The 17,783-nt window shown below is 55.8% G+C and overlaps 1 protein-coding gene across 11 annotated transcripts; it reads left to right on the top strand.

The window, feature by feature from the left end:
- The first annotated feature begins 372 nt into the window (after window positions 1-372).
- On the top strand, window positions 373-15,203 carry Mdfi (MyoD family inhibitor). Of its 11 annotated transcripts, XM_074082217.1 has the most exons (6): window positions 1,617-1,792; window positions 1,917-2,003; window positions 7,602-7,956; window positions 9,536-9,718; window positions 12,444-12,668; window positions 14,420-15,203. In XM_074082217.1, exons 3-6 carry the CDS (start codon window positions 7,761-7,763, stop codon window positions 14,674-14,676), a joined length of 861 nt encoding a protein of 286 aa, XP_073938318.1. In that variant the 5' UTR covers window positions 1,617-1,792; window positions 1,917-2,003; window positions 7,602-7,760; the 3' UTR covers window positions 14,677-15,203. The 11 variants fall into 11 exon arrangements, with proteins under 11 accessions (XP_073938322.1, XP_073938320.1, XP_020012693.1 ...); XM_074082221.1 differs by lacking the exons at window positions 1,617-1,792; window positions 7,602-7,956 and adding an exon at window positions 373-490; XM_074082219.1 differs by lacking the exons at window positions 1,617-1,792; window positions 7,602-7,956 and adding an exon at window positions 373-490 and having other exon boundaries at window positions 1,917-2,054.
- The last annotated feature ends 2,580 nt before the right edge of the window (window positions 15,204-17,783 follow it).

Below are 17,783 nucleotides of genomic sequence, written 5' to 3'. Positions count from 1 at the left end.
GTGGGTCCTAGGGACCCTGAACTAAAACTGAGAAATATGAGGAGAAGGTGGTGCCGCCTTGAGGTCTGTGGTTGGGGCAGAGACTCCATTTTCGGGAAAGGACAGAGAGGGACCATGGGGTTACCCTTGGAGGCAGGCGAGGCCCAGCCCACAGGCTCAGGTAAGCCGGGAAAAATGCAGCAGCCGCCAAGCCCTGGCCAGGGCGCGTCCCAGTGACTCAGGCGGTGCCAGGAAGGGGGAGTGCGCCCCAACTCTCCAGCGCTCCCAGACAGCAGCCTGCTCGCAGCAGGCTCCGGGGCACCCAGCCAGGCCCCCACAACGAGCAGCCCGGCCTCCAGGGCGGACCCCCTCTGTCCCGCCCGTCCCGCCTCCTTCCCGAAGCCACCCGGGCCCATCGCAGGGACGTGGCTGCGGGTGGAGAGAGTGCCTCGGCGCCGTGGGGGCCACGCTGGTCCTGGCCCCGACGGCGCCCAGAGGTCCTGCGAACGCGGTAAGTAGTGACTTCCAGGGCTCAGGAGAGACCAAGGAGAAACTCTGAGTCTCTCGCCCGGTCCCCAGCGTCCCAGCTCCGCACTTCCAGCCGTGACTGTAACGCAGGGCTAGGGGAGGTGGCCTGGCGCCTCCCTAATTGGTCCTCGCAGGCCCTGGTGCTGGGGGCTGTCTAGATCAAGTGCGTCTGGGACACCCCGGCGGGCCGCCCTACCTTAGGATCGCCGCATGGGCACGCCCAGCCCCACCTGGCTGGCCACAAACTCCATGCCCTCCCCGTTTGTCGGGGATCGGGTCCCGGGGTCACGCTGAGGGTCCCTGAGCCCCCTTGGACTGCCTGGCGGCGGCTCTTTCCTACCACGAGGGCTCACAATTCCAGATGTGGCACCCGCCTGGCCCCGCCCTCGTCTTTCTGCACGCACCCTGGTGTTCGAAGACTTGGGATTCCTGTCTGGAGCCCCAAAGAGGGCTGAATTCCGGGAAAAGCTCTCTTTGCTTCCAGGGTGGGTTTGTTGGCAGGAATTCTCACGTCCAGCTGGTGGAGGTGGGGATGGGCGAGGGATGCTCTGGGCTGTTACAGTCGCCAGGCTGGATAGTCACTAGGCGGATTCTCGGAGGGACAGTTTCTCGCCGGCTGGACTTGTGGTCTCCGAGCCCCAGATCCCGGGCACCGGACTTAGTACCCGGAGCGGAGACCGAGGGGATGGGCAAAGGGTGCCAGAGGATCGCTCCCATCTTTGGGACAGTGATATTTGAGACTGCAATTTATCCAGACAATTGGCCCGAATGGTTGTGGTTTCTCTCTCTTTTCTGATTTTCTGCAAACTTTTACAGAGTTGAAGACAGAAGGAAAACACGCAGCCCCTTGTGCAGCCCCTTGTGCTCTGGGCCTCGGGAGGCGGAGATTTGGGGAGACTGGGGCCCCGGCTCAGGGCGCGGGGAGGAAACGAGCCGAGCCGGCTTCCTGTGGGGGCTCGGGCCTCTGACGCCCCGCGGACAGACGTGTCCGGCCAGGCAGCGCCTAGTCCCGCGCGGGGGAGGGGACGTGGTGGGGGGTGCGACTGGGAAGGCGAGGAGGGGGCGGGGACAGGGTGGGCCAGGACCGAAGGGAGGGGGAGAAGCAAGCAGGGGAGGAGCGAGGGGGCTGGAGCCAGAGAAGGAAGAAGGAAGGGGCGAGCGGTGGGTGCGAGCTGGCGCCGAAATGGGAGAGAAGAACTAGTGAGAGGGGAGGGGACCGCAGGCGCGCATGGGGCCCCTGGCGCGGTGATCCCGGCTGGACAAGAGCAGCGCGCAGCTTGCACCAGTGAGTCAGGGGCCGTGCCGGCGGGGGGAGGCGCGTGTCGGCGCCGGAGCCCCCCACCTGTCCCCCATCCGGCTACACTCCCGGGGGAGGTCGGCCCCCGCCCGCTGAGCCCTGTTTTCCGCAGGTCCCGGGCAGATGTCCCAGGTGAGCGGCCAGCGCCCCTCTCGCTGCGACGCGTCCCATGGAGCCCCCAGTGCAGCTCCCGACCCAGGTAGGATCGGGAATGGAGAGCGAAGGTGGATGGCAGCGGAGTGCGCAGCGGGTATATTAATTATCTCCCTCCTCCCTGAGACGCGAGGAGACGGCTCCGCGGAGCTTGGGTGGGGTGGAGGCGAGAAGTCGGGTATGGGGACCCGGTCCAAGGAGAGTAGAGGGCCGGGGTGAGGAGGCAGGGCCCGGAACAGAGGCAGCAGCTGCGCCAAGTTGGCTCCAACTCCCCCCAACTCCAACACCAGACACACACACACACACACACACACACACACACACACACACAGAGTAGTGTCTGTCCGTCTGGGATTTGTGTCCCAACCATTTCTGCCCAGTGTGTAAATATTTATGGGGGCCTTAGGTGGCGTAGGGGTGTCTGAGTCTCTCTCCTTCCCTTCCCCCAGCCCAACCAGAGTCCAGAGCTTCCCGAAAACTTTTGTCTGCCACTAGTGGCTACAGGACCCAGCCCCTCCCCTCCTTCTTGCCGTCTCCCCTCCCTGGCCCTCTCTTCCTACCACACCTACCCTGCAGACACTCTCGCTCGCTCTCCCCTCCCCCTACACACACACACACACACACACACACACACACACACACACACACACACACTTCTACCAGTGTTCACACCTAGTAAAATGCCTCCTACCCACACGGCGTGTCTAACATACCCAGATTCTCCTAAGGAGCCTCCTTAACCAAGGGAGGGCTTGCAACTCCTTGAGTTACAGCCATGGCTCTTCCTCTCACTGTACAGAGCCTCTGCTGAGGCTCACAATGGGTGTCAGGGTCCCAGCTAAGTTAGGCACATCTGGGATTTGTTCAGGGATGGGGGCAGGGTGCAGGAGTGTAGGCCTGAATTCCTGACTTGAATCCATCCTCTGGACTCTGATCCTCTAGGTCAGCCTGATGCTCTCCCTTTGTCCTACCCAGCCCTTTTCCTGTCTTTCTTGCTCTGAATAATGAAGATCACTCCTGGGCCTCTGGTACTAACTCCCTGAGTGGCCTTAGACAAGTGCCTTCCCCTCTCTGATCTCAGTCTCCTCACTACCAGGGCTTAGCTCACTGTTTGGAGAGGGATGCAGTTATCTAGCTACCTATTGTGGCTCCCCACAGCTGTGGAGGTGGGCGGGGACAGGGAGTGAGGACCAATGGGAGTGCTGGCCAGTGGCCAGCTCATAGATGACCATCATGTCTGCTGTCCATCTTCACAGCCCTTACAGTCCCTGCCGTTGGAATAGAGCCCCTGGAACTAGGACTTGGACTTCTGGGGAATGAGTTTCTCTGAGCCCCTTTCTCGTTCAGCCTGGAGGGAGAGGGGCCTGGGAAATCTTTGTGTCTGGGAAGCTTCTCTGTCCCTTTTGGCCTCTCTCCCACCTCCACTTTTCCATGATTTCTTCCTCCCCTTATCCTTTTTTTCTCTTCTCTCCTCCATACCTCCTTCCAAGATCCCCTCCCTTGCCTGACCTATTCTCCGCCCAGCAGCAGAGGAGGGGGCAAAGTGTGCTCAAGGCAGGCTCCAGAGTGTAGGGCAAGCCACTAGGAGGAGTAGGCCCTGGTCTGTAATTTGAGGCTCCCCAGTGCCCCAGCAAGCCCCCTCCCCAGTCTGAACTGGGCCAGACAATGTGGCTTTCATAACACTAGACCCTGCTCTGCTGCTGCCTTGGGAGAAACAGCCTGCTGCCCAGGAAGCCCAAACCGCAGGAGACCTAGCCAAAACCCTACAGACGCCTGAATCCGAGACCAGAATCCCCCACACTCCCCGGGTGCTGACAGAACAGCAAGGCCATACCACTGCCCACCCCCAATCCCCCACCCCCAGGGGCCCTGCTGGCAAGACAGTCCCCTCCCTCAGCTGCCCAAGATGCAGACAGGGCCAGGGCACAAGGGGACTCAGGGCAGCTCTGGTTAGGGCAGGTTACCAAGCCCCCACACCCTTGGCTCTCCCAGTGGCCTCCTCCCCACCCATCCCTGGGAGCCCCAAGAGCCTGGCTCCCTAATCCACAAGCTGATTCCTGCCTGGCACTGGGGTGTCACATTCCTGCACGTGGCTCTAAATTGAATTTCCTGGGGAATTGGAGCCTTTGGACCTAAAATAAAACAGCTCCATGCAGCCTAACTGGCAGCTCAGGGCCTCATCAGTCCTCAGCTTGGTGGCCTGGGATGGTGACTAGCAGGTCCACGTTCACATGAACCTACATGTACATCAAAGGAGTCCACCTGCTTGGGCCTTCTTGGGGCTCAGGACCCCATGTAAACCTAATCCTCTTTTCTCTCCCTCTCCTGACTGGGGCATTCTGAACTCCAACTCACTCACATACATTTACTGATTGTCTGCTGAGGGTGCAGAGGTGAAGCTGATCACCCCAAGGGAGAGAGGTGGAGAGGGCTGTTCAGTCTCAACCAGGAGCCAGCACTTCACTACTGAGTTCAAATTAACAAGGAGGACACAGGTGCTGAGTTCTCAGCAGCTAGGCCACTTAGAGAATGGTTGGTGATTGGGGAGGGGGGAGGGTCAAAGAAGGCAAAAGAGATGAGCCAGGAAGGATGGGCTGATGTGAGCATGGCCAAGATGAACAACATAGGAGCTGGCACCAGTAGCTCACGCCTATAATCCTAGCTACTTGGGAGGCTGAGATCAGAACTGCAGTTTGAAGCCAGCCCAGGCAAATAGTTCAGGACACCCCATCTCCAAAATAAGCAGAGCAAAATGGACTGGAGATATGACTCAAGTGGAAGAGCATCTCCTTTGCAAGCATGAAGTCCTGAGATCAAGCCCCAACCTTACCAAAAAGAAAAGAAAGAAAAAATAATATAAGCATGGGTGGATTTGTGAGAAGGCCTGATGATGGCCTAGGGCCATGGACAGGCTGCCTGGAGTTCAGTACCTCTGTTCATTGATTGAAGATGTCAATGGAGGCCTTGAATACCTGGCTAAACAGAAACTGAAGTGGGGAGTTTCAGCTACCACTTTCTGACCAGAAGTCCTGGACTTCTCTCCAGAGAGGCTCAGAGCCAAGGGAGAAACCCAGATCCACTGACCACAAAGACAACAGAGGGGGGCTGGTCTTAAGGGACAAGGCCGTGGAGCTCCAAAACATGGGCACTGTCCAGGCTTGGGGTGAACCCATCCTACCTGGAATAGGCCCCCTAATTCCTTCTTGGCCTAAGACAATGTCTCATCAGGCAGCGAAGGCCCTCAAAGTCCCTGCTGTGGGTATGAGTTTCTCAGTCTTGCCTCCTGGGCTTATGGATTTAAATATGACCCTTCCACTCCCTTCAGGGGCTGGCTGTCTTTCTAGAACTCAGGGCATGGACCAGAACCTTATCCCATGTTCCAAGAACAGAAGTGTGCTGAAGCCATAGGGCTGTTGCCTTTCTGTATTTCTTAATGGGTGCAGGGTTCTGTTCAAAGATGCTACTAGTATGTTTGGTGCCCCTGTGCAAGTTAGAAAAGGGTGCTACTCTGGTCAGGTGGAGGAGGTATGCAGCTGGTGAACAGAAGGATAGGGTCCAACTGGAGACTTCTACCCCACCCTGTTCACCCCTTCAGCAGTGTTTATGCAGGAGAAGAATTGCACGTCCAAGCTGGGTGCTGGTGGCTCACACTATAGTCCTAGTTACTTGTGAAGCTGAGATTGGGACGGCTGCAGTTCCAGGCCAGCTCTGGCAAAACAAGTTTGCAAGACCCCATCTCAATGGGGGAAAAAACAGGGCATGGTGGTGTATAGAAAGCTTAAAATAGAAGGATAGTGGTTCAGACCATCTGGCCAAAAAACAAGATCCTATCTCCAAAATTACCAGAAAAAATAAAAAAAGGCTGGAGGCATGATTCAAGCGGTAGTGCCTGCTTCTCAAGCACAAAGACTGGAGTTCAAACTCCAGTCCTGCCAAAAATTAAATAAAAATAAATTGCACATCCACATAGCTGCCCCTCTTGGCCTCTGTTGGCCATGCCTTCCTTCCCTCGACCCACTCCATACTTGCACCTTTCAGAAGATGCTCTAAGATGTTCTCTCCAAGGCTGGACAGTGGCATCTCTCGGCCACAGAAGAAAAATTGAACCCTTGTGGGGGCACTTGACCCACTTCTGGCCTGGCTTTTCTGCTCCACCTACTCCAGGCAAGCACTGTCCCACCATCAGTGTCTTGATGTCTGCGAACTCTGGGGCAATGTCTTCTTCACAGACTAGGTCTTCCCACTGCTGCTTCTTCCTTCTGATTCTGCCTACCTGTCTCTGGGCCCATGGTTCATTCACCTCTACTGCTGCCTGTCCTGGCTCTGTGTGTCCAAGCCAAGACCACTGGACTTAACTTTTCTTCTTCCTTTTCCCTCCCAGGTCTCAGACTCACTCCATAATGGCAAGATTCCTGCAGGTTGGGCCTCCTTGGCCTTGGTCTGGGCTTCCTATAGTTTTCTATTCCCAGCAAATTCAAGATCACCAGCCTTGTAGGTGACTTAGGAGAGTGGAGAGAGTGACACTTTGAGTGAGGAGTACTGGGATGGGGCCTCCAGTCTCCTTAAACCCTCTTTCTTGCCTTTTTCCCTCTCTAACCCTGAGAGTCAAAGGAGCAAGGATCTTGGCTCTGTGTACTACAGAACTGACAGTGTTACCTAGTGCACCCTGGTAACCTCAGGAAAAAGCTTGGGAAGTGATCCTGAGGCCTCTTGTGCCCAGCTACTTTCCCAGGCTTTCCAGTACCACCACCACCAAACACCATGAGGTTCCCCTTCATTCCCACTACCCAGGTTCCCGCTGCTCTTCTTAACATTCCCCTTTGTTACTGATGATTGTCCAACACTCAGTGTGGGCACTGCCTTCTCCAGGAAGCCTCCTGGCCACATACCTGGGCTAGATGCCCATCTTTTGTACTTCCTCAATTTTAACAGATGCTCTAATGTTTTGGTTTTTTGTTTTGTTTGTTGCTTTGTTTTCAGACAGAATCTCACTAAGTAGCCCAGGCTAACCTTGAACTCACCGTCTTTCTGAGCACTGGGATTACAGGCATGCATCACCACACCTGGCAGCTTGCTGCCCCTCGGTGTATGGTGACAGCCCCACTCCACCCTGACAGAGAACTTCAGCAGTAGCCTGATTTTTCTTATTCTGGCATATCCAATCAGAGCTGACAGCAGACAGGAAGGGAGGGGGAAAGATGGATGGAAGAAAGGAAGGAAAGAAGGAAGGGTAAAAAAGGAAGGGAGGAAAGAAAAGAGGAGGGAGATTGAGGGAAAGAAAGGGGAGGGAAAGGGAAGGAAAGAAGCAGTGGTGGATGAGTGGGTAAATGGAAGTGGTCCTCAATGACCCTGCATGCTAGGGCACTACCGTGCATTTTGCTCCCTGAAACTCTGAGGGGTAAGTGAGCATTAGGGTCCCCTTCACATTCTGGTAACTTGTCCAAGCTGGTAACTGGTAACAACCGAGACTTGGCTCGTCCAGCTCCTTGCTCAGGCGTCTTTCATTAAACTACATGGGAAGGTCAACTCAGGGCCTCTAAGGAGATGCCTCCACTGCGGGGGTGCAGAGCTGGGCAAGCCCCTTCCTTCCTGGAAGTTAGAACCCAAGCCCCCAGCCTCTGTCTTCATGCCAACATGGTCTTAGCCATCAAGAGTCGTGTCTGAGCTGACGAGGACCAGGGGCTCCAGAAGCTCATCTAGCAGCCAGTGTTCTCTGCCTATTGCCATGGCTACCTGCTCCCTCTTGTTCCTGTGACCTGCCAAGAGCCACTGGACTTCTCTGTGGTTAATCCAGGTGGCAGGGATGGAGAAAACCTGTACCACCACCACCACCACCGCCCCCTGCCGGCAGCAATTGTGGGCACTGGGAAGACACCCTGGGAAGGCTCCCTCCAGGAGCCCCGGCTCCTCCTCCCTGCCCCAGCTCCCATATCCAGGCAGAGCATGTGGTTTGCCCTGGGCAGGAGGGAGCATGCCCGCTTGGCCCTCCTATCCTCTGGGTAGGTATCCTCTGGGTATCCTCATAGGTAGGCCTCTGGGACCCCTGTCCCCCTGGTCATGAGGGGGCGAGGGTCTTTGGAACAGGGATCCTCAGGGTTGCAGGCTCAGAGCCCAGGAATGGAGGCAGCTGGGCCACTGGATCATCCCCTTGGCCTGCTTCCAGCACCCATCCCCCAGATCTGTGCACCCAACTTTAATTGATCCGTTAATTATCACCCTCTGTTCTCATCCCTCCTTCCCCCTAGTTTGGAGCCTGCTCAGAGAAGGACACCTGGAAGCCCTCTCTGTTCCCTGTGATTGAATGCATTTCCATTTACAACGCCATTCTTTGTCTCTGTCAGGCTCTTTGTGGGGTATGGATGGGCTGGGGGTGGGGGTGAGCTTTTTCTCTCTGGGCTTCACTGCGGTTTCCCTCCATCTTTCTCTGCCCGCTCTGTGTGGCTCTGCCTCCCCAGGCCCTTTATTCTCTGAATCTCTCCAAGACTCTTGTTTTTGTCTCTCTTCTCCTCCTCCCAGCATGGAAGGCATGAGGGGAGAGGTTAATGGGGAGGCCATGCACTGAGGCCCCTGTCATCCCTGCTGTGGCTGCACAGTGCAGCCCGGGGTCTGCTGAGAGGAAGTTGCACCCTGTGGTTGCTACAGTGACCCCTGGCTTCACCCCCAGGCCTCCCTGTGCCCAATGGCTGAGGCTGTGGGCTCTCAGACCACTGCTTTCTGCCTCCTTCTGCCATCTCCCATCCCCCCATCACCTCTTCTGAGCCCAGTGGCCCTCGTCCTGTCGCCTGGGGAGTTGTGGTTTGAAGGTGGCTCCATTTCTGCATTCCGCCCACCCTGCCCAGAACCACTATAATTACACGTGGCTGCGGTTCACCTCTTCCCCAGGGCTCCCGGGCTGTCTCCTGGTCTCCCTTCCTGCCTGGGCCCCTCCTTGCTCCTCACCACCCAGGTTCCTCTCACTCCTCTGGCCACGACCATCATTCTGTCTCTGACCCGGTTTCTCCATGTCGGGGCCTTGTAGCCCTCTCTGTCTCACACACCCTTCTCCCTTGCCTCTGCCCCTGTCATCCTTATCTCTCTCTACCACTGACTCAAGTGCTAGCATGTCTCCCCACTGTCGGTCACTAATCTCCCATGCCTTCCATACTAAATCTCTTCTTGGCTTCCACTTTTCCCTGTCCCTCTGAGTCTTTCTCTCTCCCTGTCACTCTGCAAGCGTGTCTCTCTCTCTCTCTCTCACCGACCAGCTGTGTGTTCTCTCTCTCCGTGTTATTTTTGCTCCCCCCCTCTTTCCCTTTATACTGCATGTCTGTGGCCCTTTTTCCTGACACCACACACATATACTCATGCATGGTCACATGTGTGCACACAGACACGCATACCCTTGCTCACACATTGGTTATAGCTTGGGACCTTTCTATTTTGGAGTCTAGCGCCATTGCCAGATGGGGTAAGGGCTGGGTAACTGGTACAAAGACCAGGGCATGCTGGGCTGTGGGTTGGGGCCCAGAGCTGAACACACAGGAGGGTACCAGGGAAATGAACGTCAGTCATCTGTCTGTCATCTGTCCTTTTCCCTAGCCCAGACCCTGCCCCTCCTACCTGAGCTGGAGTTAGAAGCAGGATGTGCTCACCCTGCCAAAGCAGCATCAGAGGAGGGCTCCCTGGAGGAAGAGGCACCCCCCATGTCCCAAGGCAGTGGCCCTGGGGCTCCCCAGGCTCCGGACAGCACTGACCTCGATGTCCCCACAGAAGCTGTGACATGTGAGTTGTAGGGGGACCAGGGACTGGGTGGCAACTTGCCAGAGTTGCCCAAGGGGATCCAACCCAGATGGGCTGTAAAAAATGCAATGGGCACCCATGGGCACCCCTCTTGCCCAGGACCTTGAGGGTAGCAATGTGGGCAGTGGAAGGCTTGAGATGCTGTCACTGTGCGTCCGTGGCCCCGACAATGTGATTATTCAGAGGGAAAGAGGTGCCTCTGCCTCCTGCAGGGAGCTGGGCTGGGTGGAGCAGGAGCTGGAGCCTGATGCAGCCCCACCCTTCTAGGGATTCAGGGCAAAAGGAAGCCCCCAGTTGCTCTGGGAAGTAAGGAGTAAAATTCAGCTCCATTCCCAGGCCTGCCTTGAGGTCTCCAAGGAGTCCTGGGGGCGGCGGGAGGAATTCGTCCCCTCACTCTCGAGCAGGGGAAGAGGCCGAGGGGATCACTTTTGTAATAACTAATGAAGATCACCCAAATTGGGACGCATTTTTTCCTTCCAACTTTCTTTGAATGAGCTCATGTGTTCAACTCAGCCTACAGTGGGGCAGCAGGTTAGCTATTACCAAGCCCACTTTACAGACTAGGAAACAGAGTCACAAGGAGCAAGCCCAGCCTGGGCACAAGCTGGCACTGAGGTTTGACCCAGCACTCTTTGCTATGCATGCTTGGCCCTGCTGGTCCCATGAGCAGGGAGCCGCCTCCAGCTGAGGCATGCGGGAAGTCAGTTACTGAGTGCTGCTAGCTTGGTGTCCTCAGCCTTCTGGACACGCCCTGCAGAACTGAGAGAAGGAGGTCAGTGCCACGGCCACGGAGGAGGGGGCCTGGGTGGGAGTGGGACAGACGCTCCTGTGTCTATGGCCCCAAGTGTTTGCTCTGTGACTCAGCACCACCCCCACCTCCATCCCCTCTGCCACCCCACAGCCAAGGCCACAGGCAAGCTCTGTGTCTGCTGCACCTCCACGACCTTGGGCTTACCACATGCTCCCGCCCTGTGGCCAGTGTGCCCATGTTTAGGCAGCAGGGCAAGGGCTACCCAGGCTGGCCAAGGGCTCAGCCCAGACTACTCTGTGAGGCCAGGATGATTCAGGCCTGGCCACTCCCATGGCCTTACCCCTGTTTACCAGATGTAGGCCCCAGTCACACCTCACCCCGCAGCATGGAGCTTCTGCAAGAGCCCTGTCTCCCCTATTCCCACCTTGTCCTGGGCTTCTCCTTCCCAGTCTCCTTGCCCTCCCTCCTCTGCTTCCTAGCTGTGGGACCTTTGGCAAGTTTTATCCTCTCTGGGTCTCAGTTTTCTCATCTGAGAAATGGGGCTCAATTGTAGATCTACCGTGATGCTTAAAGAAATTACTGTGTGTCTTTAGTACTCTGCCCGGAACCTAATAACTGTTCAAAACATATAAAGTCCTACCTATGAGTAGTGACCGTTTGATGGTAGCAGTGCATTCCCCATCCCTTGGGCACCCAGCCTCTCTGCCCTCTAAGTCTGGCTGCTAATCTCCAGGCTGGTCCCACCTCTGACACTAGCTGTGGGACTTTGGGCAACTTACCATACCTCTCTAGAACTCAGTTTCCTTATCAGTAAAAGAAAGGTGCTGTTCTACCAGAAAGAGTCAGTGAGAGAAAAATTAGCAGTTACTGAGAACAGTGGCTGGCATGCAGCAAGTACTTAGTCAGTGCTCTGTGTTGGGCCCATTATCATTACTAGAAGACCCAAGTCCCTTTCCTCTCCTCTGAGCATTTAGCGTTCCCAGACATCTCCCTCCTGTAAAAGTCAAACAAGCAGGCCAGCCTGGAGGGAGTCAGGGGTCCAGATCCCAACCCATGATTACAGAGGACCCTGCCCAGGACTCATGGAGTCCTGGAGGAGGAGCTAGGGGATTCCAGAGCTCTGTGACCTGGTCTCATTGCTCTGACCAGCACATACACCTGCCCTCACCTCCTGAGAACAGAACCGAGCCATCCAGTAGAGCTACTTCTGAGTGAGGTCTGGGAAGAGACTGGTCTTAGGGGGGGTTGCCCAAGGTCAACTTCCCTGTACCCCATTGACACAGATGATGGTCCCGGCCTTGGGGATCTCCCACCAGCTTATTCCCTTCTCTCCCTTCTCACCCAACCCCAAAGGCCCCTCTGAAAACTGCCAGCTGCCCACAGAGGCCAGGCAGGGTGGGATGCAGAGGGCTGAAAGTTTACAGGGAAGGAGCAGGAGATAGAGGGGCTGCTGTGAGGAGCCCCTGAGTCCAGGGCCAGGCGAGTGTCTCCAAACAGATGTTTCCAATAAATCACCCAGCACACGAAGGGCAAAAACAGCTGGGGGCTTGGCAGCAGCCAAGGTAAAGATTAACTGCTTCACTGCTGTTCCCCCCTCCCCCACACACCCACAACCAACTCATCCCTGCCCCTCACTCCCATAGCCTAGCCCAAATCCTAGGATCCCAAGCAGGAGAATGGGTTCATGTAGGCTAAGAAAGTGGGGTCCAGGCTCTTCATACACACCTCTGTTTTTTCTGGAATGAGCACTGGGCTAGAAGGCAGTCTGTTATTTCATGGTGTGACTCTGAGCTAGTCAGTTCTGCCTTCTGGGCCTCAGTTTCCCCATCTGCAGATGACAAGCCTAGCTAGGTGCCCTGTGGTGCCCCTAAGAACAGGCAAGACTACAGCGAAGCTGGAGGGGGGCCCTAGGTGGTCCCACCCTGTCCCCATCACCCTTTCTCTTCATCTCTGCAGGCCAGCCTCAAGGAAACCCCTTGGGCTGTACCCCATTACTGCCAAATGGCTCTGGTCACCCCTCAGAGCTGGGTGGTGGCAGGCAGGCGGGGAATGGTGCTCTGGGTGGCCCCAAGTCCCACCGGAAGTTGCAGACACACCCATCTCTGGCCAGCCAGGGCAGCAAGAAAAGCAAGAGCAGCACTAAATCGGCCTCCTCCCAGATCCCGCTCCAGGCGCAGGAAGGTAAGCAGCCATGCACCCCCATCCTGTCCCTGCCCCAAGGGAACCTCTGAAAGCCTGACCCACAGCCAGCAGCAGCAGCACCACCACCACGTTGCTGGTTAGAAACTCAGAACTCCAGGCCTACCAGATCCGAATCTCTAGGGCAGGGCCCAGAAGCCTGGGTCCTAACAAGCCCTCAATGCCTGCTCAAGCCTTCAAATCCTGCAAAGCACACCTATTGGGTAAAGTGAGGCAGACAGGCGTTCAAGGCCAACCCCTCCCTCTCCCTGCTGTCCTAGAGTTGCTCTCCTAGGAATGGAGCCACCTGGGCTGATCCTGCTTAAATCATTTGTGGAACCAGAAAATGTCCCTGAGAGACTGGGGTGTCGCTCAGTGGAAGAGTGTGTGCTTAGCTTGCACAAGGCCATGATTTCCATCCCCAGCACCAAAAGAAATTTTCCTCCAGGAGTGGCCCACCGTTTCAGTAAAAGCAGAATAAAATTATCTTAACTTGGGGGAGGAAGGTGGGCTTGCAAGGTGTGGTAGGAGGTTGGAGGACCTGGATCTGTCACCTAGCCATTGTTCACGTATCACAAAGATCCCATCAGGCCACCAGGGGCAACTAGCCCCTCTGCCTGCCCTATCAGGCACCAGTTCTTTGCCTGGAGCTCAGGGGCTGCCGAACCTTCACTCCTGCTCATGTTGGGGGACCCTGGTCCACTCACCTGCAAACAGATTCACTGTCCACACTTGTACTTAACGTGTTCTGAAACCAATGGTCTTATGTGTGACAGAGGAGGAGGGTATTCATTTAATTAACATAGCCTTTGAGTGTATGCTGTGTGTGGGACGCAGCCCCTGTCCTCACACAGCTTCCATGAGAGGGACACAGATGGGCCATCACCGTATGATATGACAAGTGTAGTGATAAAACTATGCACAGAGGTTTGTATTAACACAGGGACAGAAAGCTGGCAAGGGGAGTTGGGCCATCTCTGGAAGAGGAGTCTTAGACTGAGGCAAGGATCCAGCCAGGGGACATTGGCACAGAGGCAGAGGTGGTTAATAAGATTGGGAGATGAAGTGCAAGGTGCGGAGATGGGACGTGAGACTCCAGGCCAGGGTGGAGCTGTGGGACGGCCCAGACTGGATCTGGAGGGCAATAGGGGGTTTTAACAAGATAGTGACTTCACTAGGTCTGCATGTGAAGAGAGCTACCCCATCCAGATGGTTAGCCGGTGGAGCCCACAGGGGTGTGAGATGTGATCGTGTAGAGCAATGTGTGGAACAGGGGAAGACAACGAGCCCCTGGGGAAGACAGGCGGCCAGAGGTCAGGGGTGGGGAGTGCTTGCTAGGCAACCCTCTCCCACCTGAGCCATGCCTCTAGCTCACTGAACATTTTAAAAGGCTCCCTCTGGACAGCAGGTTGGGAGGGATGGCTAAAGGCAGGGAGTGGGGAGTAGAGTTTAATTCATGCACCACACTTACAACAGTGCCTGGAACATGTCCTCACCTCTGTGTTTGTTAAATAAGCAGAGGGAGGTTAAGAGCAGAGACTCCTGATCCCCACTGCCTGGGCTCCAACCTTCACTCTGACGAGCTTCCCTTGCTTCCTGGGCCTCGGGTCATTGCCTATAAAGAAACAGCTTCCTGGAGCAGTGGGAAGAACTACAGTAGCTGAGTGCAACAGCAGGTGCTTGGCAGCCCCACTGGGCTACAGTGCCTGGGGCTCCCTGCCCCTAACTATCACTCACTGCCCACTGCCCTGCAGACTGCTGCGTCCACTGCATCCTGTCCTGCCTGTTCTGCGAGTTCCTGACGCTCTGCAACATCGTCCTGGACTGTGCCACCTGTGGCTCCTGCAGCTCCGAGGATTCGTGCCTCTGCTGCTGCTGTTGTAGCTCTGGAGAGTGTGCAGACTGCGACCTGCCCTGCGACCTAGACTGCGGCATCCTGGACGCCTGCTGCGAGTCTGCCGACTGCCTGGAGATCTGCATGGAGTGCTGTGGCCTCTGCTTCTCCTCCTGATGCTGCAGGGCTGTCACACAAAGCTTGACCCCCTCTTCCCGTCCCCTCCCGCCCACCCAGGCCCCCCTCAGACCCCTAGCCCCTTGTGAGACAGCCTGGTGCCCAGAGGGGCCACCTCAGCCATGGAGCGAGGCCTCCGCAGACAAGCCGGCCCTTCCCAGGAGGTGACCAGGAACACAGCACCGAGGACCTGGGGGGACAGAACCAGTGGCCAGGGCTGCAGAACACTGTGAAAGTCAGGGGAGGGGGCAAGCTTGTCCAGGCGGCCACATGCTTCTCTACCTCTGCTCCTGATGCCCTCCCCCTGCTACCCCCAGCTTGGAGCACAGAAAATGTGAAAAGAGGCCCTGTCCCCTTCCTGCTCCTTTCCTGCGCTCTTGGGTGGAGCCATAACCCATTCGGTGACCTGTAAGAGGGCAGGCCTGGGTCTGGGGTGGGGCAGAAGTGGGGAACAGTATGGGAAAGACTGGAAGAGGGGAGGGATGGAGGGAGGGTCTGTTCTATTTGATGCTGTAAATAAAGATATTTGTCCATCTCTGATTTCCTTGGGACTCATGATCCATTTCCATAGACCTCAAGACTAAAAGTAAGCCTGTCCCCAGTGGCTCACGCCTGTAATGCTAGCTACTCAGGAGGACTGAGGTCCAAAGCCAGCCCAGGCAAATAATTTGCAAGATTCTATCTCAAAAAAAAAAAACCCATGACAAAAAAGTGCTGATGGAGTGGCTCCAGGTGTATGCCCTGAGTTCAAATCCTAGAATCACGAACACACAAAAAAAGACTAAAAGCAAACACTGTCCAATCCTCCCAAAATGCAACCATGTGAGCAAGGCTGCCCTGCCCTCTGGGTCCCCCTCTTCTGCTTTCTGAATCCCAGAAAGCTGCCCTGACCTTCACCTTCTCGTCCTGGCTCATGCTCCCCAAAGGAGGGGAGGAAGGGCACCACTCCCCACCCGTCCCTTTGCTTTCAGAAGGGACCACCCAGAAGGGGAAGAGTTAACCTTGGCATTGGCAGAGGATTAATTAACAACAGATGTGTTCGGGTTTTGATTAATTAATCTGCTGACTCCAGCTTCTCCACACTTTCTTATGAAGTCGCTCCAAATCACAGGGTGACTCCATGTCAGTGGCAGAAGGGTGCCCAGAGAGGGGTCACCCCTAGGCCCACACCACCTGACTTGCACCTGGGCTTTGCTGGGGGACCAGCTATGGCCTGAGTGGGTGTCACATTCCCTAGTGTCAGCTGTCAGGGACCTGATAAAGAAGGAAGTTGGGTCAGGACTTTCAGGGCCTCAGAGGCCATGGATCCAGTGCCCTCAGTGTGCAGAGAGGAGGGCTTGGCCAGCCCTGGCAGACCTGAGAAACAGAGGCTGTGCCCAGGAGCGTGGATGCTGGTGTGGGGAGTCGGCAGGTTATGTGCCCCCCCATCCTGGACCTGGGGAACAGGAAAATGTCCCATGGTAGAGATCTTGGGGTGTCCTGAGGAGAAGACTCAGCAAAGGAAGGTCTTGAAAAGTAGGCACACAGGATTATTGCTGGCACTTCCAGGCACAATGGCTAGAATGGTTCAGGGGGGAGGAAGGAGGGAGGGAGGGAAGGAAGGAAGCCCCAGGCCTCCCGTGTTCATTTGTTTATAATTTTTATTTAGTTATTGAATGCCCAAGGTGCACAAGCCTCACACCTCCAATCTGAGTATACAAGCATTTACACATTCTGGGGTTTTTTGTAAAAGCGTGAGGATGATATACGCATTGTGCCACACTGTGGTCTCATCATTGACCAGACATCTGGGAGCTTCCTTACAGGCAAGATGCACAGCTACCATGAGCCATCACCCAGTGACCTGGCTCTGCTCCTCTCCATTCCCAGCCATTCTGCCATAACAAGGCTGTGTGAACATACCCTTTTTATGAATGAGCTATTGTGGTAGAATATTCCAGAAAATGGCATTGCTGAGCCCACAGGTGCATGTATCTGTAACACTGACGAGACTATGCAATGGTGTGAGGTGTACCAGCTTCCATGCATGTGACCTGGGGGTGCCCACCTCTCCCACATCCTGTGTCTTTCAGCCTCAACTCTCCCTCGAGGCCAGGGGCTAAGGGATGTGAGGGAGACCAGGAGGACCAGGGTGAGGATTCCTAGGCAGCTCAGCATCTGGGCCAGGTGAGCAGGAAGCCCCTCCCGGACCTCCTCCTCCATGGATGGCTGGCCATGGCAGGAAGAGGCGCCTCTGCAATCCAAACACTGATTTCCTGCTGCAGGCCCTGGGCTGTTTTCTTTAGGACAGTAGCTGAAACCTGAGAGCCTGAGCTTGGTGGGGCAGGACGTGAGAAGGATTTTTGCCAGCCCCCAACACACACACACACACACACCCCTTCATACAACCGCACTCACCCACTCACATACCTTCCATACAGTCACACGCCCAGCAGCCATACATACCACACACACTCACACCACACACACACACACATCTGTACATACACATTTCACATCTCAGAGCCTGGGTAGGATTGCAGAGGCCCATGTCCACTCCCCCTGCATCCCACCCTCGCCCTGTCTTCCACCTCCCATTTTTACCCAAGTGGTCCTCATCCCTGCTGGGAAGCAGATGACATTCATCTAGAGGCCACCCACCTACCTGCCCACTCTGCCCAAATTGCCTCCCTGGGAAAGAGCCCAAGTTCAGGACCTACTTGGCTGCCATTTCTGCTTTCCAAGCAGCTGGGCTGTGCCAGGTAACAGTTCTCAGCCTGGCTCTGCTATGGGCCACAGGGATGAGGTCTTTTTGCTCTCTGGGCCTTGGATTTCCTATGTGCTCACATTTGCCCAGGACATTTTCTTGTCCTTTGTTTTTGCAGTACTGGGGATTGAACCTAGGGCCTCAAGCACGCTAGGCAAGCACTCTACTATTTGAGCCATGCTTCTAGTCTTTTTGTCTTTAAGACAGGGTCTTGCTACCTTTATCTTTGACCAGACTGGCATTGAATTGACAATTCTTCTGCCTCTGCCTCTTGAGTAGCTGAGATTACTGGCATTTGCCATCAGTTCTGCTCCCAGAGAACTTCTTAAAGGCCCACTGGGTTGTCCACCCTGAAGTGACA

This window comes from Castor canadensis, chromosome 8, assembly GCF_047511655.1.
Source record: "Castor canadensis chromosome 8, mCasCan1.hap1v2, whole genome shotgun sequence".
Classification (NCBI taxonomy): Eukaryota; Metazoa; Chordata; class Mammalia; order Rodentia; family Castoridae; genus Castor; species Castor canadensis.
This window is presented reverse-complemented; position numbering and strand designations above follow the sequence as displayed.

What these genes read in the sequence shown, in the direction of transcription:
- Mdfi (XM_074082215.1), top strand. Translation starts at nt 869, where the DNA reads ATGTGGCACCCGCCTGGCCCCGCCCTCGTCTTTCTGCACGCACCCTGG. An exon ending in GGCAGCGGAGTGCGCAGCGG is followed by an intron (nt 2,055 to 9,535) that starts GTATATTAATTA and finishes CCTTTTCCCTAG; the next exon opens with CCCAGACCCTGCCCCTCCTA. An exon ending in CCCCACAGAAGCTGTGACAT is followed by an intron (nt 9,719 to 12,443) that starts GTGAGTTGTAGG and finishes TCATCTCTGCAG; the next exon opens with GCCAGCCTCAAGGAAACCCC.